This window comes from Lacerta agilis, chromosome 13 (assembly GCF_009819535.1).
Source record: "Lacerta agilis isolate rLacAgi1 chromosome 13, rLacAgi1.pri, whole genome shotgun sequence".
NCBI lineage: Eukaryota > Metazoa > Chordata > Lepidosauria > Squamata > Lacertidae > Lacerta > Lacerta agilis.
Genome location: NC_046324.1, coordinates 39,254,211 through 39,276,949, shown reverse-complemented (window position 1 = coordinate 39,276,949; position 22,739 = coordinate 39,254,211). Strand labels below are relative to the sequence as shown.

Below are 22,739 nucleotides of genomic sequence, written 5' to 3'. Positions count from 1 at the left end.
TTGATAGTCTCCTTAGGCTTTCCCCCACTCTTTCTGCCTCAGCTCCTTCCTCTGGATTTTCCCAGAAATTGTCTTGGGTAGGTCTTGAACAAACTCTATCTGTTTTGAAGGATTGAAAAGAGAGAGATAAACTGAGCACATCAACTTTTATTGGAGTTGCATTTAGTCATTGTGAGAAACCAACTTTTGCGGAACAGAGGAATCTTAACCCAAGTCTAACAAAACACAGGATGACCAGCTGTCCCCCACCTCCCCTGGAAAGACTGCTGGGCCTTGAATCTGGGGTATAACGGCCAGAGGCTTAGCAATGGGAGTTTTTGACCTTCCTTTCAGCTCCACACAGCAAAAAACAACAACACAGCAGCTGAATTTCTGCATCTGAATGGTTGAGGAATTCAGGCGTTGCAAATTCCTTTGTGAAATGACCCAAGTTGCATGTCTTGGACAAATGTACTGATTTCGCACTTCTCCTAATGCTGCAGTGGTCTCTGGCAGTTGAAATGTATCAAACTTGGAGTTTTAAAATAGGTTTAAAGTTTTTGATTTTGGATTTTAAATGGTTGTAACCCAGCTTGAGACCTACTGGTGAAGGGTGGATTATAGCAATAATATATATTCAGAGAGATAATACACATTTAAACAGGAACCATTGGAGAGGGATTGTAGCTTAGTGGCAGAACACATCTTTTTCCCCATGCCAAAGGTCTCAGGTTCAATCCCCAGCAACCAGAGGACAGGTGAATATGTCAGTTTTGATTTATCTCAGTTTCTCGTTTTTCCAATCCTAAATTCAGCTCTCCACATTTCAACATCGGTTTGCGAATTAACATTTCTAAACGTTCACGTGAAAATTCACCACCATTTGTGTGCAAATTTATTCAAATATAAACTTCTTTTTTCTTTTTTTTGCAAATCAGCTCCCCTTAATATAGTGCGCTTTTGCACTTCTATGCAAATTTACTCCAGTATATGCATTTTGGATGCACAACTCCATTGGACAACTGCATTGTAAAATTGAGAGCAGCATGAATTTCAAAACACAGCACAAATTAGGTAAGTTTGCTTTGAGATGTGACTCTTGTCTGAAACCAGAGTCTGGAAGCATTGCTAGCCTAGGATCATTCCTAATCCATTCTTAAGAACATTGTCTTTCCCTCTGCCCAAGATCTAGAGATTGACGCCGAGTAATTCTGAACACTGTACTTGCCTTTCGGGGGTATTTGTAAGGAGCCGTCACTTTCTTGGCATGCGTTTGCAGTTCAAGAATTAATTTTTCTTTGTCATGTGACTGATAAACTGGTGACAGGACAACGAAAGCTTTCACAACCTACAATGAAGGTGAATGGAGGCGAGGTTAATTGATAATCATGCTTGTGTGTGTGGAAGGGGAGAAAATGAGGGAAAGGGCTGTAGCTCAGTGGTTAGAGCTTTGCCTGCAGAAGGTCCCCCAGCATCTTCAGGTCGGGATGTGGTAGAACCCTGCCTACAAACTTGGAATGCCACTGTGAGGACAATACTGGGCTAGATGTACCAATGGCCTGGCTCAGAATAAGGCAACTTCCTATGATACTATCAACTGTACCCACCTTCCTCTTTGACAAAAAAAAATCTAGCTCTTGCTGAGATGGGGAATGTAGGTCTGGGCTATCCCACCTGAGGCTGCTGGTGGGGCTCAGACATCACTGAATGCTCTCTTGCACACACAGCCGCCCCCTGCTGTACATAGAAAACGAAACAAGGAGGAAGCGAGATGAGACTCCTAGGATGTCTTGGGATAGCCCTCTATTGTGAAGGTGCCCTCTTTTTCAGGTGTTGGGTACCACCATTGGCCCTGCAGGTATTTGAAGGGCTGACCAGTCCAAAGATGAACAACCTTCAGAAGGAAGCGCAGAGACCTAGAAGCTGCCCATCCACACTTAGCTCCTGGACTACAGACTGAGCAGGAACATAGAAGCTTTAACCTCCAATTTCCATGCTTATACTACAGATGGAGTTGCATGTCGCCTACAACCCCACATTGCCTATAACAAAAATGTCTCAAACTGATTGTAACTGACCTATATGAAGGACTCAATGATTTGAAAACAGAGACACTGGATGTATTTTTGTTACTTAGTGAAAATCTTTCAATAGAAACATATTGAAGAAGAAGAAGAAGAAGATGATGATGAAGAAGAAGGGAGCACCATACCTCTCCTCGGACGGGATCTGGGCTGCTGACGACGGCTGCTTCTGCCACTGCCGGGTGCTCCATCAAGGCATTTTCTACTTCAGATGGCCCAATGCGATACCTCGGATTTGAAGGAGAAGTTAGATCTTGGCAAGCTATCAGCCTGAAGCAGAGCTTTGTGTGTGCTAACATGGTTAACTTAGGTCTGTTAATTTCAATGGGTCTACTCTGAATATGGCTAAGATTGGATCTTACCCTGATTCAGGTGTGGGGAGGACTTTGATCCTCGAGATATTGCTCAGCTAAAACTCCCATCACCCCAGGGGCAAGGATTCATCTGCACGGTGCCATGAGTGTAAGCCAGCACAAAGGTTTCTGCTAGTGGAATACGGCTCCCCCCTCTCTCCACTCCCTAGACCCCCAAGTGTGCTGGGGGGATGGACCGGGACCTGTCAGGTGAAACCCCAGAACAGAGCATGGAGACAAGAGGGGAGATTGCTTTGTGAGACAAACAGAAGCATCTCCTTAGCGTTACTTTGAATTTAAAGCACATTGGGTATCATTCAGCTAAATTTTACTTAGAGCACACATATTTACATTAATGGGCCTAACTTAGTTGTGTTTGTTAATTTCGGTGGGCTTACTCTGAGTAAAACCACCCACAGCTTCCTCCAAAGAACCCCGGCAACTGTAGTTTAATTTTCACAAAGCTGCAGTTCCCAGGATTCTTTGAGGGAAGAAATGTGCTTTAAATGTATGGAATAGATGTTATAAAATAAGGGGACAGTGCTGGTTTGATTTCTAATGTTTTAACGGTGTTGCAACATTTGCATTGCAGAGTTTTTTGTTTGTTTTTTTACAAAATAAAGAGTACCCAGAGGACAAGATAACGTCATCGGCTCTTGCCACAAACTGGACATATCCCTCTTCGTCCATGATCCCTCTGTCCCCGGTGATGTAGAAGTCCCCACGCTCTGTTGCGGCTGTTTTCTCAGGGTCATCCTAAGAACAATGCAGCGGAGATCAACAAAGCTACAAAGGCACATTCATCTCTTGATTCCTGCAACATCAGTCGGTATCCTGCATTTGGGAAAGGCCCACCACAGATCTAGCAACACAGACAGAACGTTCTAAGATCTCAAATTGAGTGCTTTCCTGGGTAAAAGTTGGCTTTTGCATTTGGTTAACACAGAGACGCTTGGACTTTCACCTTTGGTTAACTGCAAAGAACTAGCATGGAATACAGCTCATGGCACTTCTGGTCCTGGAGACTGCATATAACCATGATGGCTAATATCTTTCTCTATCAAACTACATGGATTCTGCTGTCATTAGCAGGGGCCCTTCCCTGAGTGCCTTCTCTAAGGAAGGTGCGGACAATGGCAATACAAGAATGGGCTTTTTCAGTGGTGGCCCCTTGTTTCTGGAATGCTCTCCCCAGGGAAACATGCCTGGCACCATCATTGCAAGCTTTTAGACATCAGGCTAAGACATTTCTGCCTATCCAGGCATTCCGTTGTTAAATGGGACGATCCACTGCTATGATTCCTGACCTGTTTCGTTGTGTTCATCTTTCAGTAAGGTGGGGTAAAATCCCCCCTCCCTCATAATTTTTGATGTATGAACTCTCCTAGCAATTTTTGCTCCATCATATTTCCCCTTACTTATTTGGTTTAAACCAGATGTAGGGAACCTTTGGCCCCAAACTACAGGTGAAACTCGAAAAATTAGAATATCATGGAAAGGTTCATTTCTTTCAGTAATTCAACTTAAAAGGTGAAACTGATATATGAGATAGACTCATGACATGCAAAGCGAGATATGTCAAGCCTTTATTTGTTATAATTGTGATGATTATGGCGTACAGCTGATGAGAACCCCAAATTAACAATTTCAACTTTGGGGTTTTCATCAGCTGTGCTCCATAATCATCACAATTATAACAAACAAAGGCTTGACATATCTGGCTTTGCATGTCATGTGTCTATCTCATATATTAAACTCCAGTAGCTAATGAAAACAATTGCTTACATAAATGGACTTATCCACGATATTCTAATTTTTCGAGTTTCACCTGTACAATCCCCATCATCCCCAGCTTGCTTGCTGTGTTTTCTGGGGTAGATGGGATTTGTAGTTCTGCAACACCTAGAGGGCCAAAGGTTCTCCACAAATGATTTAAACTGATTGCCAGCTTGCTTTGCATTTTACGGGTTTGTAGGTTCCCCACCTAGCCTTATTAACGTCTGCTGAAAAAGCACCCGATATCTTTTTTATTCTAGGGGTGGTCCTCTAAATGTTGCTTTACTACAACACCCAACAGTCCTTGCAATCATGGTCAATGGAGAGGGATGATGGGAGGTCCAGTCAGGAACATCTGGAAGGCCAAAGGTTCCCACCTCTGTTATAGTCCTTGGAGGCTGCCCCATCATTTGAGAGGATTCCTTTCTTACCACATAGCAGGTGAAGAGACCCAAGGGCCGTTTGGGCTTGATTTTAACAGCAATGTCTCCTTCTTCCCCAGGAGGTAGGCGATTGCAATGTTCATCTATTATCTAGAAAGATGGAACCCCAACTGTCAGTTCAGTTATGTGAGCTTTTCTGTTTTGTCTCTTTAGTTGAGCAATATGGGCACACCATGGTGTTAACTTAAGCAACATGGGTTATTACGGCTGACTGTTATGGCTTCCCTGCATTATAAATATTCCTACCTGGACATCAAAGGGAGGAGCTGGTGTTCCAGCAAAGCCAGGCTTGACTTTCATATCTCTCCTAGTCGAACATAACATAGTCTGTGTAAAGAAATGGTAAATGTTCAATCAGGTTTTTCTCTCTCACTCTTTGAAACTATGGCTTTTAACAGATTAGAGAATTTTCAGCTGACTTTATCTATCGTCCGTTTATGGATTTGGCAAAGGGCCATAGCTGAGTGATGGACTGTACAAGCTGGAGTCTGCAGGAGAAGTTGCGGCATGGAACAACAACAACAACAACAACAACAACAACAACCACCACCATTTTATTATTTATACCCTGCCCACCTGGCTGGGTTTCCCCAGCCACTCTGGGCGGCTCCCAGTACATATTAAAACATAATAAAATGTCAAACATTAAAAAAAACTTCCCGATACAGGGCTGCCTTCAGACATCTTTTAAAAGTTGTGTAGTCATTTATCTCCTTGTCATCTGTTGGGAGGTCATTACACAGGGTCAGTGCCACTTCCAAGAAGCCCCTCTGCTTGGTTCCCTATAACTTTACCACTTACAGTGAGGGAACTGTCAGAAGGCCCTTGGAGGTGGACCTCAGTGTCTGGGCTGAACAATGGGGGTGGAGACGTTCCTTCAGGTATACTTTTCCTATACAGGGTTCCAACCAGCCAGCCATGCCCTTTTCCAGGGCACTCCATTCCATTCTCTCCAATATGGATGGAGGTGCATTCTCCCAGGTGGGGCATTCTGGGGGAAAGCATGCATTTGGATTTGATAAGCTTCTGCTGGTACAATGGGCCAGCTGCGCTTGGCTGTTAACCAGAAGGTTGGCGGTTCGAGCCCACCCGGGGACGGCAGTGGGCAGGTTTCCTACATCGCAGCGGGGGGACTAGATGACTATTGGGCTCCCTTCCAACTCTGCCATTCTGTGATTCTGTGATTCTATAGATACATGGCCAAATGCCAACATACAGTCTCTGTCTGCCCATAGCCTTCACGGATTCCCACTCCTGTCTGCGCTTTCCACTGCTCCATCACTTCAGGGCTGTTGCCTTCTCCACCGCTCAGACACCGTCTCAGGCTCTTGAACTGGTATCTGCATGAGGGTATGAAGAAGCTCTGAGTCAACAGTGATTATTGCCTCCATAGCAAGTTATAGAAGCATGCAGTAGCATCCCAGTTAGCACACCTAGTGCTGGTGTAATGTTGGACTCGAATGCCCATCTGTCCCAGACAGCTTGGCCAATGCTCAGGTTAGGGTGGGATTGAGTTCAGAATTTATTTTTAAAATGCTATCAAATGCAAGCAAGAAGTGGAAAATGGAAATATTATAAATGCAAGAAATAAAGAAACGGCAAATGAAATTGCAGAGGGTTGGACTAGGTGAACTACACTTCTAAGATTCTATGAAATACGTCCAAAGGAAGCAAGAAATATAAATAATGAGATGAATTTAATAGGAAACAAACTAAAGCAAAAGCAAGAAAAAACAGGCAGGGGGTGGACTAGATGACCCTCAGTGTCCTTTCCAACTCTGCAGTTCTTTGAATCTATGATTCTGTAAACCCAGGCAGAGGGACTCGGAAGTATACTTTTTTAAAAAAGCAGGAAGTTACTTTAGTGTTGAGTTTTAAAATGCACAGATGCTAACATGCAGGGTTTGCCGTACCTGCCAACATTGTGCTGCAGAAGCATACGATAAACAGTTGGGGGGCCACAGAATGTGGTCACTGGATACTTGGTGAGGGTCTAGAGGGGGAAACACAAACACATTCCTATTGCACCATGTGATTCCAGAAGACTCACGAGGGTTGATTGTTAATTTTTAACTTTTTGTCTGAAACATTTCCCTGCAAGGTTGAATTGTTTTTTTTTTTACTTCTGCCCAGAAAGGGAGGAAACTGCCTCACTCAAAAAGAGTGAATTGTGGTCTGGGGAGGGACCACTGCTCAGCGGGAAAAGCTTTGAATGCAGAAAATTCCCAGTTAAATTCTTAGCCTCTCTGGGAAACCTCAGACTGGGGCAGAATGTGGCCCTTCAGACCTTTCTATCCACCCCTTGGAATGCTCCCCAGCTACATCTCCAACTCTTTCCAGGCCAAAACCCTCCCCGGCCCTGCTATGCACCCTCCTTGAATGTTTTACCTGTCTGGGATGTTCCCTTAATCTCATATAATGCCTCTTGAACTTCCAGAGTGGAGGAAGAGAAGCGAATGAGTGAGTAGAAAATACCCCATTGTACAAAGGTTCGATTTACATTTATTACTCCACCCACTTTTCCTTCTGGCCCCACCCACCACTGGCAAGTGGCCCTTGGGAGATTGCCCAGAAGGCTATGTGGCCCTTGATGCTGACAAATGTTCTCCACCCCTGGGATGAGATAGGAGGTATTGGGGAAAGACCTCTGTTGGAGACCCCAGAAAGCTCTTGAAAGGCAGGCAAGGCTATTATGGAGCAAAGGAAACTGCCTTATACTGCGTCAGATTGGTCCATCTAGCTTAACTTTGTCTACGCTGATTGAAAGCAACTCCACGGGGTTCCAGACAGGGAATCTTCCCCAGACCTACCTAGAGATGTCAGGGATTGAACCCAGAAGCGTCTGAATGCAAAGCAAATTCCCAACCACTTTTCTGGGTTTGGAGTTCAAGGAGAAAACTCAGGATCTCTGTTGGCAGAGCAACTCCCCGAATCACCTTGGTCTTCTGCCCCAATGCTTCCTGCCTTTTGAATAAGGCAGTGTTAGCCTTACATTGAGAACAGTCGTTGGCTCGAACTGGAGCATGCCGTGCTGAAAGATGCATGCCCCTTGGATCCACGAAGGGTACAAATTGCTGAAGACGAATTTGATCCAGCCTGTGTCGGAGAAACCCCAGATCACATCGGAAGGATTCAGGTCCATCCAGTACCTGTGGGAAGATGACACAGGCTATGAGATTAAACCCACCCAGTGGACCAGAATGTGGTCTAAACCCCCCCTTTAAATCCATATCAACGAGAAGGAGAGAACTCACCCTGAAACTCACCTACAGGTGGTACCTAACACCAAGGAAATTAGCGCTAATACGCCCAGGACCCTTACCAAAATGCTGGAGAGGGTGCACCTCCACAAGCACATACCTACACATGTGGTGGGAATGCCCCCAAATCCAACTATTCTGGACAACAGCCATACAAGAAATATGTAAAATAACTATGCAAGTATTAGAAATCAGCCCAGAACTGGCCCTACTAAACATATTCCAAGACAATAAGGAGGCAAACACTACGACTGCTCAGTTACATTTATTAGACTTACTTATGTTTGAAGAACAAACTAGACAGGGTGAAAAGATATGGGATCAGATCTTTTGATTTTAAGACTTAAAGGACAGCAGGTGCTAGAATGGGGGAGGTGGAGAGATGGAAATTGTTCAAAGCTGTGGTAATGTGCACTTAATTTAAAATGTTGTGCTTGGGGGTTCTCCTTTGGATGACTAAGAACTGCAGCTACAGGTAGGTGGCCATGTTGCAGCTTTATTGTGACTTAAGCTTAAAACAAAGATTACAGCCATTCCATCATGCCTATAAAAGTTCTTGCTATAATTAAATAGTCATTCTTTAAACTGCCATGGGACTTTCTGTTGTGTTTGTTGCCCCTGAAGATTTAGAAAGAGATAGATAACTTCCAAAAAAAACATTTACTTCTGCTTCATTGACTACGCAAAAGTTTTTGACTGGGTCGACCACAGCAAACTCTGGCAAGTTCTTAAAGAAATGGGAGTGCCTGATCACCTCATCTGTCTCCTGAGAAATCTCTATGTGGGACAAGAAGCTACAGTTGGAACTGGATATGGAATAACTGATTGGTTAAAAATTGGGAAAGGAGTACGGCAAGGCTGTATATTGTCTCCATGATTATGTAACTTATACACAGAATTCATCATGCGAAAGGCTGGACTGGATGAATCCCAAGCTGGAGTTAAGATTGCCGGGAGAAATATCAACAACCTCAGATATGCTGATGACACAACCTTGATGGCAGAAAGTGAGGAGGAATTAAAGAACCTTTTAATGAGGGTGAACGAGGAGAGCGCAAAATATGATCTGACGTTCAACATAAAAAAAACTAAGATCATGGCCACTGGTCCCATCACCTCCTGGCAAATAGAAGGGGAAGAAATGGAGGCAGTGAGAGATTTCACTTTCTTGGGTTCCATGATCACTGCAGATGGTGACAGCAGTCATGAAATTAAAAGACGCCTGCTTCTTGGGAGAAAAGCAATGACAAACCTAGACAGCATCTTAAAAAGCAAAGACATCACCTTGCCGACAAAGGTCCGTATAGTTAAGGCTATGGTTTTCCCAGTAGTAATGTATGGAAGTGAGAGCTGGACCATAAAGAAGGCTGATCGCTGAAGCATTGATGCTTTTGAATTATGGTGCTGGAGGAGACTCACGAGAGTCCCATGGACTGCAAGAAGATCAAACCTATCCATTCTGAAGGAAATCAGCCCTGAGTGGAAGGACAGATCCTGAAGCTGAGGCTCCAATACTTTGGCCACCTCATGAGAAGAGAAGACTCCCTGGAAAAGACCCTGATGTTGGGAAAGATGGAGGGCACAAGGAGAAGGGGACGACAGAGGAGGAGATGGTGGGACAGTGTTCTCGAAGCTACCAACATGAGTTTGACCAAACTGTGGGAGGCAGTGGAAGACAGGAGTGCCTGGCGTGCTCTGGCCCATGGGGTCACTCACGAAGAGTCGGACACGACTGAACGACTAAACAACAGATACCTTCCAACAACTGTCAGCCCAATCCCCAAACTGCTGCAGGAGTGTTCCACCATTTTGGGATAACCTGTGGTTCCACTGGTAAAGTAGATGGTCATTGGATCCTGACTCCTTGTTTTGACAGGCTGATGATCACCGTCTGCAGTACTTTAAAACAGAAAAGTGGGCAAGCAGTAAGAATGAGGTAGGTGTAATCAAAATCAATGGTCTGTGATCTTGTAAGCCTAAGGTATTCTGGGAAATTAGGATTCCAATAGAAAACGAATAAGTGGGAACTGTAATAAAATGTTGCAGTGGGAAGACCTCATCCAAGATATTCCATTCAAATTAACTCAAGTTCCTCGCATTTTTGAATCAGCTTGTGATTCATACACAGTGGTACCTCCGGTTACAAACTTAATTTGTTCCGGAGGTCCATTCTTCACACGAAACTGTTCTTTACATGAGGCACACTTTTGCTAATGGGGCCTCCCACTGCTGCTGCACCGCCACGCAACTTCCGCTCGCATCCCGGGCAAAGTTCTCAACCAGGAGCATCTATTTCCGAGTTAGCGGAGCTCGTTACCCAAAGCATTCGTAAGGAGGACGGTACCACTGTACTTAAAATTTTAAAAAAAAATCCCATGAAAATTCTGCAACATTTTAGTTTACACTCCTCCCAAAATACATTTTTTTGGTATACACTTTTGTCCGCTATACAAATGTCTGCAAGTAATTGGCTACCTTCCTGATGTAGGTGATGAAGACTGCAGATACCAGGTTTTTCTGTATCTCACTCTTTGACTTATCCCTGACTTGCTTAACAAGGCAGCAGAGATACTCACTTCAGCAGGTCATGGAAGTTCAGCCATCCTTCTCTGCTGGTGCCTTTGGAGACCAACATCCGAGTTTTCAGTAACTGGCAATCAGATGCAAGAGAGTCGATCAATGGAGCCAAGGCCTCATTTGTAACTATACATTTGGCCTGAGACTTTTGGAGCCGGTACAATATGTCTTTAGCAGTCAACAGGGTTGTGGCTGGGATGAAGGTGACACCTAGGAGCAAAACGAAGTGTGATTTAAATAAAGGAGAGGAAGACACAGAGAAAATGGATCTTTCTGTCGGTTCCTAGCACAGAGGGAACCTGACTGACCTGCTCTGATGCAGCCCACACTGATCAGCCACCACTCAGGCACCCTTGGGAGGATGATGACGGTTCGATCTCCCTTCTGCAAATTGCAAGCTTTGGAGAGGACGTTGGCTGCTTTCCTGGATAAGAATGCCAGCTCCTCAAAGCTCCACCGCACCTCCTCGCCTTTCCCACTTACCCACCAAAGGGCAGGATTGGAAGGTCTCTTCCCATCCTATCAGGCACAAAGGATGAAAAAAAAGGAAGCTATTTTACTTAGCTATCTCTCTAACAAGATTTATATACCAAATAATCAGCAAAAGGTTTCTCAGCGGTTTAGAAAAATCCCTATAAAATATTCTGAAGAAGACACCAATAAAATCAAACTATCCCTTACATCCTGTTTCATATTTTATCTATAGTTTGATTAATTTATGCCTACTTTTTTGAGCAGGTAGGCATAAAATTAATCAAACTATAGATAAAATATGAAATAGGATGTAAGGGTTAGACCACAGAGTCTAGGGCTTGCTGATCAGAAGGTCAGCGGTTCGAATCCCTGTGATTGGGTGAGCTTCCATTGCTCAGTCCCAGCTCCTGCCCACCTAGCAGTTCGAAAGCACATCAAAGTGCAAGTAGATAAATAGGGACTACTCTGGCGGGAAGGTAAACGGTGTATCCGTGCGCTGCTCTGGTTCGCCAGAATGACCTGGAAGCTGTATGCTGGCTCCCTCGGCCAATAAAGCGAGATGAGCGCCGCAACCCCAGAGTTGTCCACGACTGGACCTAATGGTGAGGGGTCCCTTTACCTTTAAGGGTTAGACGAAAACTTTCAAACTAAAATGCTGATTAATTCCATGCAGACATTTTTAGGCAGGAAAAATGAGAAACCAAGAAAAGCCAAACAGGACAACTTTTCTCAACTCTAGCTAGCAGTGAGTAAGTTACCACGCTACTCTTTTTTATTGACTCAAAACAGTTTTGACTACCAAAGGGATTTCACTTCTTAATGTAAATGAAATGGGGAACGTTGCAACTTTAGGTTTCGATGATTTGCTGAAAATTAATGCCAATATATGTTTTGTTGACATATAGTTTGTTTTGAGATCTATATATTCAATGACCGTTTGTTATAAACAATAAAGATCACCATGACTGACTGATAATACTAGGAAATCATGACAGATACAGTCCCTTACCTTTTCCTTTTGGCTCCATTGATCCAGGACATCTCTTGCAAAATTAAAATGCACTGGCACATTTTTGTAGAGGGCTTCGGTGTCTGAGAAATCCAGAGCTGGAGATCCACTGCAAGGTTGACTCATGATTCTACAAGGCAACTTGAAGGCACTAAGAGACTTTAAAAGTGGAATTCTGGAGAGGAGCTTCCTTGCCCCTGCCATGAAAACGATCCTGCCTTTATGGGAAACCAAAAAGAAAAGAAAAAGAAGATAACGCCAAGGACATTGTCAGATCACAATTCGATTGATTTAGAATTGAAGAGCAAAGAGAAAAGTCCCATCAGATGGAGAATGAATGAAAGTTTATTCGAGGATCCAGAAGTAGTGAATAAGGCGAAGCAGGAAATAATTGATTATTTTAATTTGAATCTACGAAAAGGAACCGGGCTTGATGTGCTTTGGGATGCGAGTAAAGCCGTTATGCGAGGATTTTTGATTCAAAAGAATAGTCAACAGAGAAAGAAAAAAGAAAAAAGAAACAAGAAATTTTGAGTCAATTAATGATTTGCGAGAAGAAATTGATATTGAAACCTATGGATACCCAATTAAAACAAAATATAAAAATGCTACAGACTCAGTTCTCCATGCTGGTGAATCAAGAGATTGAATGGAAAATCAAGCAGATGAAACAGAAAAGTTTTGAATCAGCTAATAAGATTGGAAAGCTATTGGCTTGGCAATTAAGGAAGAGGCAAAATCAGAATGTAATTAACAAACTGGAAATTGGAGATGGCATAACAGAAGACCCGAAGGAAATTAAAAAAGCTTTTCAAAGATACTATAAAAACTTATACCAGCAGGAGAAGGAGAATGGAAGGAAAATAGATTTATATTTGGAAAAATACAAATTGGATAAAATCTCGAAAGAGAAGGTGGATTACTTAAATACTCAAATTACGGCGATAGAAATACAAGAAGCGATCAAAAGAATGAAATTGGGGAAATCTCCAGGACCAGATGGACTGTCGGCAAGATATTATAAGACTCTCAGCGAGCAACTGATTCCGGTGCTGAAAGAAGTAATGGACAATATTATGAAAGGTGGAAAGATCCCTAGTACATGGAAAGAAGCATATGTAACTTTAATACCTAAGCAAGAGGCAGATCGATTAAGTGTTAAGAACTATCGGCCAATCTCTTTACTTAACAATGATTACAAGCTTTTCGCAGATATTATGGCCACAAGATTGAAAGGAATTTTAAATGAAATAATCCATAAAGATCAAACAGGTTTTCTTCCTGGCAGACAGTTAAAAGAAAATGTTAGACATATTGTTGACGTAATAGAGTATCTGGAAACCAGGAATGATAAACCAGCGGTGTTAATGTTTGTTGATGCGAAAAAGCTTTTGATAATATTTCTTGGCAGTTCATGAAGAAGAGTATGGTCGGAATGGGAATAGAGGGGTCTTTTTTGAGAGGAATTGAATCGATATATTCAGACCAAAGAGCAAAGTTAATAGTCAACAATGAAATAACAGAAAGCTTTGATATAACAAAAGGCACCAGACAAGGTAGCCCGTTGTCACCGTTATTATTTATAATGGTCCTGGAGATTTTAGCTAAAAGATTGAGAAATTGCCCGGAAGTAAGAGGAATTAAAGTTGGTGCAAAAGAATTTAAGTTAAAAGCCTTTGCGGATGATTTGGTGGTAACGGTAGAAGAACCCCAGAGCAGTGTTCCGAAAATATTAGAAGAGATGGAGAAATTTGGTCAACTTGCAGGTTTTAAATTAAACAAAACCAAAACAAAGATGATGGTGAAGAATATGGAGAAAGAGAGAGTAGAAGAATTAGAGCAAAAAACTGGCAAAGAAGGTGAAGTATCTGGGTATCTGGTTAACTCCCAAAAATATTAATCTATTTGAAGATAATTACCAACCAGTTTGGAAAGAGATCAAGAAAGATTTAGAAGTCTGGACTAGATTTAAACTATCCTTTAGTGGAAGAATAGCTGCAATCAAGATGAATGTTTTACCGAGGATGTTGTTTTTATTCCAAACGATTCCGATAATTAAAGGGACAGGACAATTCAAAGAATGGCAAAAAACATTGTCAAGATTTATCTGGCAAGGGCAGAAGCCAAGAATAAAATTCAAATTGTTGATAGATAAGAAGGAAAGAGGGGGCTTTGCTCTACCAGACTTGAAGTTGTATTATGAAGCGTCCTGTCTGTGTTGGTTAAAAGAATGGATGACATTACAGAATACTGATCTCTTAGATCTAGAAGGACATGATAATAGATTTGGATGGCACTCCTATCTTTGGTATGACAAAGTAAAAGTTCATAAAGGTTTCATGCACCATGTGATAAGGAGAGCCATCTTCGAAGTGTGGGACAGGAATAAGAGACTTCTGGAGAGAAAAACCCCATGGTGGATCTCACCGATTGATGTACTTACATTAAAGAAAGTTAATATGGAAGGTAAAAGGTCTACATATGGGGAGTTGTTAATGAGAACAGAAAGAGGTTGGAAGTTAAAGCCATATCACCAGATTGAAGATACTTTTACAGGATGGACACAGTATCACCAGGTGAATAATCTGTTGTTAGAAGATAAAAAAATTGGTTTCGAGGAGAAAAAATCTAGACTACAAACTGAGCTATTAGAAGGTAAAGGCAAATTTCTGACAAGAATGTATGATTTGTTGTTAGAATGGTATACTAAAGATGAGTTGACGAAAGAAGTGATGATAAAATGGGCCATAGACTTTGGGCATAATATAGAATATGATGCATGGACAAAATTATGGAAAGAGACGATGAAATTTACTGCATGTGTAGCTTTGAAGGAAAATCTTTATAAGATGATGTACAGATGGTATTTGACTCCAGTAAAATTGTCAAAAATGTATAGAATGCATGATAAGATGTGTTGGAAATGTAGACAGGAGGAAGGGAGTTTTTATCACATGTGGTGGACTTGTGGCAAGGTCAAGGCCTTTTGGGAATCTATTTACAATGAACTTAAGAAGATGCTTAAATATACTTTTCCAAAAAGACCTGAGGCCTTCTTATTGGGCTTGATGGGAGATGAAATAGCTAAAAGGGACAAAAGACTGTTCATGTATGCAACAACTGCAGCGAGAATACTGCTTGCCCAAAAATGGAAATTACAGGAATTACCAACGATTGATGAGTGGCAGACGAAGATGGCGGAATATGCTGAACTTGCAAAACTGACTGGCAGGGTCAGAAACCAGGACGACTCGAGGTTTCGAAAAGAATGGAGTAAATTTGTGGAGTACTTAAGATTGAATAGAGAAAGTTTGAAAACACTGGTAGGATTGGAATAAACCTTTGACATAGGTTAATATGGAGGAATAAAAACTGTGCGATAAGATTGGACTAGAAAACCAACTGACGTGGGGGAGGGAAGTCATAGCTCGGCGGAGCAATGGTTGAATATATTTTGTGTTGGATGTTGAATTGATTGGTTGTATATTTGGAAAACTAATAAAAATTTATTTTTAAAAAAAGAAAAGAAAAAGAAAAAAGAATTAAACATGATAATTCAAGATTCTGCTCAAGAACGAAAACAAAACACCAATGACAGAGATATATGTATGTCCCACCCCACTCACACAGGAGACCAAAGAACACCACAGCCAACCACAAAAGAACAATCACACCCTACACCAACCCCGACCTCTCTCACCACCAAAGGAGCACAAGCGAACAACAGAGAACCTGCACAGACAACGCTGACACCAAACTCTACACATATTAAGTGAAACAGAAACATCGTCACCCTACCCCACCCATCTCCCCATCCCACCCACCTCTCTCCCCCTTCTCTCCCTAATGTCTCAACAACAACAACCGATTTGTAAAAATGTTATTTGGAAAAATACGAGAGAGACATTGCATTACCTCTGTAAACCAAGAAAATCTTTAATAAAAATATTTTAAAAAAGAAGAAGAAAGAAATATATGTATGCATTGAACAAATTCCAGTGACAAAACTGCAAAGTGGAACTCCAATGGAAATAAAATAAAAAAATAAAAACATTCCTTCCTGTAGCACCTTAGAGACCAACTAAGTTTGTTATTGGTATGAGCTTTCGTTGGTCTCTAAGGTGCTACTGGAAGGAATTTTTTTATTTTATTTTTTGTTTCAACTATGGCAGACCAACATGGCTACCTACCTACAGGTAGGTCCAGTGGAAATGCAACTTCACTCCATAGACAGAATGTGTACTTGGGGGTGGGAATTCAGAGTTACTGTACTCTATATACCTCTTTCAGTGTTGAAACGGGAGCCAAACTGTGCATAATGTTCCAATTGCCAATTTGCTACTGGGCTGGGTTCCAGCTTCAAAGAATCCTGGAATCCAAGAATTGTAGAGTTGAAAGTGACCCTAATCATCATCTAGTCAGACCCCCTGCAGTGAAGGAATCCCAGCTAAAGGACCCCTGACAGTTGGCCATCCAATGTCTGTTTTTTAAACACCTTTCAAGGCAGCTCACTCCACGGCTGAACAGCTCTTACCATTGTAAAGTTCTTCCTGATGTTTAGTCGGAACCTCCTTTCTTGTAATTTGGACCCATTGGTTCAGTGCCTACCATCTGGAGCAGCCGGAAAACAGCTTGCTCCATTTTCTTTGTGACAGCCCCTCAGATATTTGAAGGTGGCCATCCTTTCACCTCTTAAGTCTCCTCTTCTCCAGGTCAACATACCCAACCCCCTCAACGGTTCCCCATTTAGATGTATATTTGGGCACACTTTTCTCTAAAGGACACATTTAGTACACATTTGGTGCCTTTGAAAAAAGAATGTTTTCTGTAGGCCTTTCTCTCGGTTCTGCCACTTTTGTAGGCACATTGGGTGAGAAGGTAAGAGGGCCTTCTTGGTGGTTGCTCCCAGACTGTGGGACTCTCTTCCATGAGACTAGGCTGGCCCCCTCTGGGCTTTCCTTTTGCTGCCAGCCAAAGATTTCTTTGTTCCAACAGGCCTTTGACCACGAACTGGCGGGGTCTTCTGAGGTGGGTGATGTTCTTTTGAGCGTGTGTGAGAATTTGAATGGTTTTAAGTGTTTCCAGTGCTTTTTAAAACAAGTTTACCTATTTACCGGTAATTGGTTTTAATATTTATACTTTGAAGCTTCATCTGTTTTAATTTACGCTGTAAGCCACCTTAGGTTCTGCACCAGGAGGAAAGTTGCATACATATTGAATAAATAAATATGAGGAGGAATTCCACATGCCCCACTGAAAAGTCCTGTTTTACTGCTGATGTCCCTAACAAATAAGCATTCCTTTCCAGAATTGACTCTGCACCTGTGGCCAGAATGTACCCGACTCTCTAGACCACATAATTCTGGACTGTCCTCTTTTTAACATCCCCCGTGCTCTCTATGGCTTGAGGCCCCACCTAACAAACAACTCAAGGTGCAGTTCCTTTTGAGAGATGACTCCCCAACACTCACTAGAGCTTTGGTACAATTTCTGATCAGGATCTTTGAAGTTATATCAGGGGCTGTTCGATCTACATAATAGGCTGAGGAGCATCCTCTTTTTACTGTATGTAATATAAATATAATGCATATGGATGGCCTTTTTCTTTTATGATTTTATTGTCTTATATATACCAATAAAGGTGTTGAATTGAATTGAATTGAATTGAATAAGCATCACTGATGGGAAACCCTTGTTACCCGAAATTATATATTTTTCAGAGAGGGAGTTTAAGGACAGGCAAGCAGTGCCTGTATAATATCCTTGCCTGGTTTTCAAATTACTGAAAACTAAAGAGATTACATCATTGTCTGCTGGAGGCTTTTAAAAATCAATTTTCTCCCCCCCTCCAATCAAATCACGTGTTGCTTCTACTGAAAGGCTCAAGAAATATGATAATTTCATCCACTTTCATTTATTCATGAGCAGAATTCTGGGGAAGGGGCAGGCATGCATCCATTGAGAATCCAGGGGAAGGCTTGATCTGATCTAAGAGAAGTTAGACCTCGCCATCTTGGTAATAAAACATCTTCAGAGAAGGCATGTCTACCGAGGAGTAATCCACACTGAGTTAAATAGGACTTACTCCCAGGTAAGTGAATATAGGATTGCAGATCCAGCTATACCTACAAATGATATTATCGTTCACACAAAATGTGAAAAGGGCAAGCAGTGAAATTCAAAAGCTGGTAGTATTTCAACTGATGTGTGAGTGTGTGCATGAAGGCACTTCACCCAGTGGGTTGCTAAACCTTGCTGTGGACACGTTTAATGGAGTGGGGCAGGTGCTTCAAGCCCCCCCCCCCCAGCTCTGTTAAACAGCTTGCTGGGCTGCACTGCTGTTCCTCGTGCTGCAGTTGGTGGGGCCTCCTATTGGCAGCCATGCAAACTGCAGAACCTGGAATCAGCCTTTTGAATGTGCTATAAACATGCAACACCAGATGGCGCCAGACAGCAAATAAAACTGTAAGCGATTTTCCATAGCGGTTTTTTTTGTTATAACGATTTAATTTCTGACTTATTTATAACACACACCCCAGTGTGTAGATCTACCCCCTGACAACATTTTACATTCTTATGTATAGACCACTCCTTAAGAGCACCACTGACTGGACCATCCTGACATTTTACAAACACACAGCTCCTGGCTACTTCCTAAGCACCATTCTTCGAAAACAACATGGGAATGTAACATGTAACAAGAGTCTCTAAATAAATATAATCTAGCTGAACTAGAGGGTGGTTCCACATTGTTTATTAAGCATCCATAGTGATTGGATTGCAGACACTTGTCGGGGTAGACAATGCCGGTTGTTTACTGAGCACTCATCCTGACTTGCTTATATTGTCTGATGTTATGCCAAGCAGCTGTTATTCAACACCCCTCAGTGCATTTTCCCATCACATTCCTTTATTGCGTTTTTTGTATTTAAAAAAATCCAGTTTTGCGGTGGCTTTGGAAACTGGGTTTGGTGTACAAGAGCACAAAATCAACGCCAATGGCACATCCTGAATTTGCAGCTATGTGACTGAATCCTACCCAAAAAGAGCAACAGTCTGAAAGCACTCCTAGTTAGTTGAGCTGTGGCTAATGCTTTCTTGAAACAACTGGAAAACATCTATGTATATTAGTTACAGCTCATTTCAAAGTGACTGCTTTTGTGACTATCTTTAGTTGGGCGTTGGTACCTACATGTTTTATGTAAGATCTGATTGCTTTAACAACATAGTTTTATTGTTAGACACATACCTAGACGACCTTATACAACTCAGAAACTAGAATCTCTGTATAAACATGCAGACAACTTACCACAATCCACACTCTGGAATAGCAGAGAGCACTTCAAAAGGAAATTCACCAGGGTTTTTGAGAACTGAATTAAACAGCAAGCAGTACATAAACATTAACTTTTATCAGAGATCCATCGGTTGACATTTGAGAACTTGAATATATATTTTTTGTGGTCTGATGTAAGTCAAAAGTTAATGTTTGACTAGATCGCCACATACTTGCAGAAAGGCCCCCGTTCTTTCCTCCAAATTAATTTATGCTGAAATGTAGGATACACCTTTTTTCTTCTTTTCAAAAGTCATTGGGGAATGAATGCAGGTTGGATAAGGGGAAATGGAGTAGAGAGGCTTAGCAAATCCAGAGATGGCGGTACTCTTTTCTTGACTCTGAAAGGTCGAAATGGTGGCCTCTCCTGTTCCATTAAAGGTCTTGCTGGGCTTGCCCTAGTTCTTCAAGTGGTGAATCAAGTGGTGATCAGTTCTGGGGTGCTGGTTTGGTTTCCTTTTGAAGGAGGTCACAGACCTTTTCAACGTTTTGTACTATTTTCATTAGTAATGAAAAAGAGGTTCAGCTCAGTTTGTATTTGAGAGTTAATTACCAAATTCACACTTCCCAAAACAAAAAAAAAAAAAAAAAAATGTGAACTGAAATGCAAGCTATTGTGACATTATTTACATGCTCTGGTAACTTCCAGATTGGGTTGTTGCAATGTACTCTGCATGAGGCAGCCGTTGAAAACAACTCAAAAACTTAAATTGGCCCAAAATGCAACAGCCAGATTACTGGCTTGGGGTTCTGTTTAGATCTCATATAATAATAGTCCAGCTCTATTCTGCCTTGGTCAGACCATACCTGGAGCCCCGTGTCCAGTTCTGGGTACCACAATTTAAGAAGGATATTGAAAAGCTGGAATGTGTGAAGAGGAGGGCAACCAAGTTGATCAAGGGTCTGGAAAGCAAGCATTGTGAGGAACACTTGAGGGAGTTGGGTGTGTTTAGCCTGCAAAAGAGGAGGCTGAGAGGAGATATGATAGCCATCTTCCATTATCTAAAAGGTTGTCACATGGAAGATGGATTAAGTTCTGGAGGGTAGGACTCAAACTATGAACTGAATGGAACTAGAGGTTCCAGAATGTAGCCAGAAAGTTGGAAAGGATCAGCCAGTGGCATGGGATTGCTCAATGTGCCTCGCTTTTCATCTACTAGTTTTACTTGGTCATCCATTTGTAATACAAAAACTTGCAGAGGTCTGCAGAACAGAGCCTCGTCCAAGTTAATCAATCCTCCTTCAAACTCAGCTGCCACCTCGCCCTGATTTGAACTTGTCAGTTTCATGTTGACCTCAGTGTTAAGGTTCAGAGCAGCCTTGTGTCTAAAGTTCAGGTTCGTTGGTAGATAAATTGAAGGCTGCATGCAAATGGACTCTTGAAGTTCCTCACTTTATTTGTTGGCAGAGAAATTGTGATGGGGAGACTCACTTCATAGAAATTCTCCTGGGGGATGAGAAATTCTCCACCATTTTCTCAGGGTTGGGCTCACTTTTAGAAATGGCACGAGCACAGTTATCATCTTTTCCCATTTGAAGCACTATGGTCTACTTTAAACAGTCATGGCTTCCTCCAAAGAATTCGAGGAGCGAGAGTTCTTAAGAGGTCCTGATTTCCCTCCCAGAATTACAGTTCCCTGAGTGGTTTAACGATCAATCACTCTTCATGGGGAACTATGGGAATTGTAGCTCTCGGATGGGAATGATCGCTCCCCACATCCAATGGGGGGCAATGTTTGCATGGTCACACGCAGCCCCTTGAGCTCCTAGGCGACACCTGCTAGTTTGGACTGGCTGTGCCTTCCCCCAGGAGGGATACCTGGGGTCTCCGCCTACCCCAGCTAAGCGCCCAATCCCGCCTGGGGGAGGTGTTGCCAGGGGATTGGCCAGGTAAGGGGAGGGACTACCTAGCCCACACAATAGAAGGTGTAGCTTACCAGGAAGCAGCAGTCGGGCTCCAGAGCTTCTCCCACCCTCCACTCCCTCAATTAACGCTTATTTTTGCAGGTTAACCTCTTCTCCACAGGTACGCAGGCGCTGCTATGTGAAGGCCGCTTTTGAAGGGCCAGAAAGGAATTTCCCTGCATTGGCAGGTTTTGCCTTTCCCGTAGCAATTCGTAACAACTTTGGCGGTTCCAGGCATTAGGCGGAATCCTTTAGTCATCTTCCTAAATGTGGTGAGTGGTGGGTGGGGGGGTGACTCCACGCCCCCAGTGCGGCGGCGATACCAGGGTTCCTGTTAAAGGGGTATTGGGGGGGAGGCATTGACCATACGCTGAGAGGTTGTCATTCCTCTCCCCCACCAGTGGCAGCAAATTGGGGGCGGGGCAGGCTATCTGCTTCAACATATGTTCTCCAGAGCTAGCCCAATCCCCGGACATTCTGGATAACCCTGAAGTTTCCCAGATCCCTGGCTGGGGGCTGGGAAGGATAAACGCCCAATGCCTGAGCCAAGGTCTCCCTACATCTGAATCTTAATAAAGTTGTGGCCAATTTTAATCCCATAGCACGTTGTCTTGTGTCATTATTCCACTCGGGGGTCGCCTGGGGGTTGGGGGACTCCGCCTGTCCACGCAATAGGGGCCTACTAACTACTCTCCATACCCTTAGAAAGCTAAAGCTCCCAGAATTCTGTGGGGGAAAGTAATGGGTTATTAAAGTGCTACCATAGCACTTTAAATGTATGGTATGAATGCAAGCTTGGTGGTCTTATGGGCCGCACCCCTCTTTAGACAGTTCTGTGTATTACTTCAAATGCTGTATAGGAACCTATCCCCTCCCCATTGAGAAGATTTCATCTATTACTGCTTCAGTTACCTCAAAATCTGATAAAGACAGCTCTTCTGCATTTGGCAACCCTTCTGCACAGATGACACCACTCAGAGGACTGTTAACTTCAAGCCTTGTTAGTGAGCTTCATAGGGGCAGCAGAAGCTACATTTAACGGAGCCAGACCATTGCTCTACGCAGCTCGTACTACCTACACTTGATAGGCAGTAGCTCTCCAGAAATCCAGGCAGAGAGTCTCTCCCAGCCCTACCTGGAGATGCTAGAGCTTGGACCTAGCAGCTTCTGCAATTGCTGCTGTTATTTGTTAGCAGCTGGAGACTGGAGCATGTCAGCAATAAAAAACACCCGGTGCCAGTGAATTTAACTCTTTCTTCAAAGAAACCAAAACAGCACAGGCCTAGTGGTCACAGCAACTCTTCCCAGTAGGTCTTGTCCTAATGAGGCCCCAGTTGTGAGGACTGAAGGTTCCTGCCTTCCTGCTGCTCTCTAAGACTTCTTCCCCAGTAGCTTAAGGTTGCTTCGTCTTATCCCTCTTTGCTCTGCCCTCTTCATTCCTCTTTGTGTTCTGGGAGTCCCCGAGGGAGGAGAGGTGGTCACAGCAGGAAGGGGAGACTCCCTGGCTTCTTCAGCAGCCTGACTCATCTCTGCCTCTTGGCCC

At 42.9% G+C, this 22,739-nt stretch overlaps 1 protein-coding gene across 1 annotated transcript; it reads right to left on the bottom strand.

Annotated features, from left to right (window-relative positions):
• Nucleotides 1-19,378, bottom strand: LOC117056785 (acyl-coenzyme A synthetase ACSM3, mitochondrial-like). The gene is made up of 14 exons (XM_033167418.1): nucleotides 19,265-19,378; nucleotides 11,956-12,173; nucleotides 10,781-10,991; nucleotides 10,472-10,682; nucleotides 9,651-9,794; nucleotides 7,628-7,784; nucleotides 6,549-6,628; nucleotides 5,852-5,975; nucleotides 4,882-4,962; nucleotides 4,624-4,725; nucleotides 3,045-3,172; nucleotides 2,192-2,291; nucleotides 1,208-1,327; nucleotides 1-99 (listed from the first exon to the last, which is right to left on the bottom strand). Exons 2-14 carry the CDS (start codon nucleotides 12,157-12,159, stop codon nucleotides 13-15), a joined length of 1,749 nt encoding a protein of 582 aa, XP_033023309.1. The 5' UTR covers nucleotides 12,160-12,173; nucleotides 19,265-19,378; the 3' UTR covers nucleotides 1-12.
• Nucleotides 19,379-22,739: the final 3,361 nt, after the last annotated feature.

Excerpts from the sequence above, each read along its gene's own strand:
- LOC117056785 (XM_033167418.1), bottom strand. The coding sequence starts at position 12,159 with ATGGCAGGGGCAAGGAAGCTCCTCTCCAGAATTCCACTTTTAAAGTCT. Across the intron at positions 9,795-10,471 it reads AACTTCCATGACCTGCTGAA|TACTGCAGACGGTGATCATC; the intron begins GTGAGTATCTCT and ends TCTGTTTTAAAG. Across the intron at positions 2,292-3,044 it reads GACGTTATCTTGTCCTCTGG|GTATCGCATTGGGCCATCTG; the intron begins GTACTCTTTATT and ends TTCAAATCCGAG.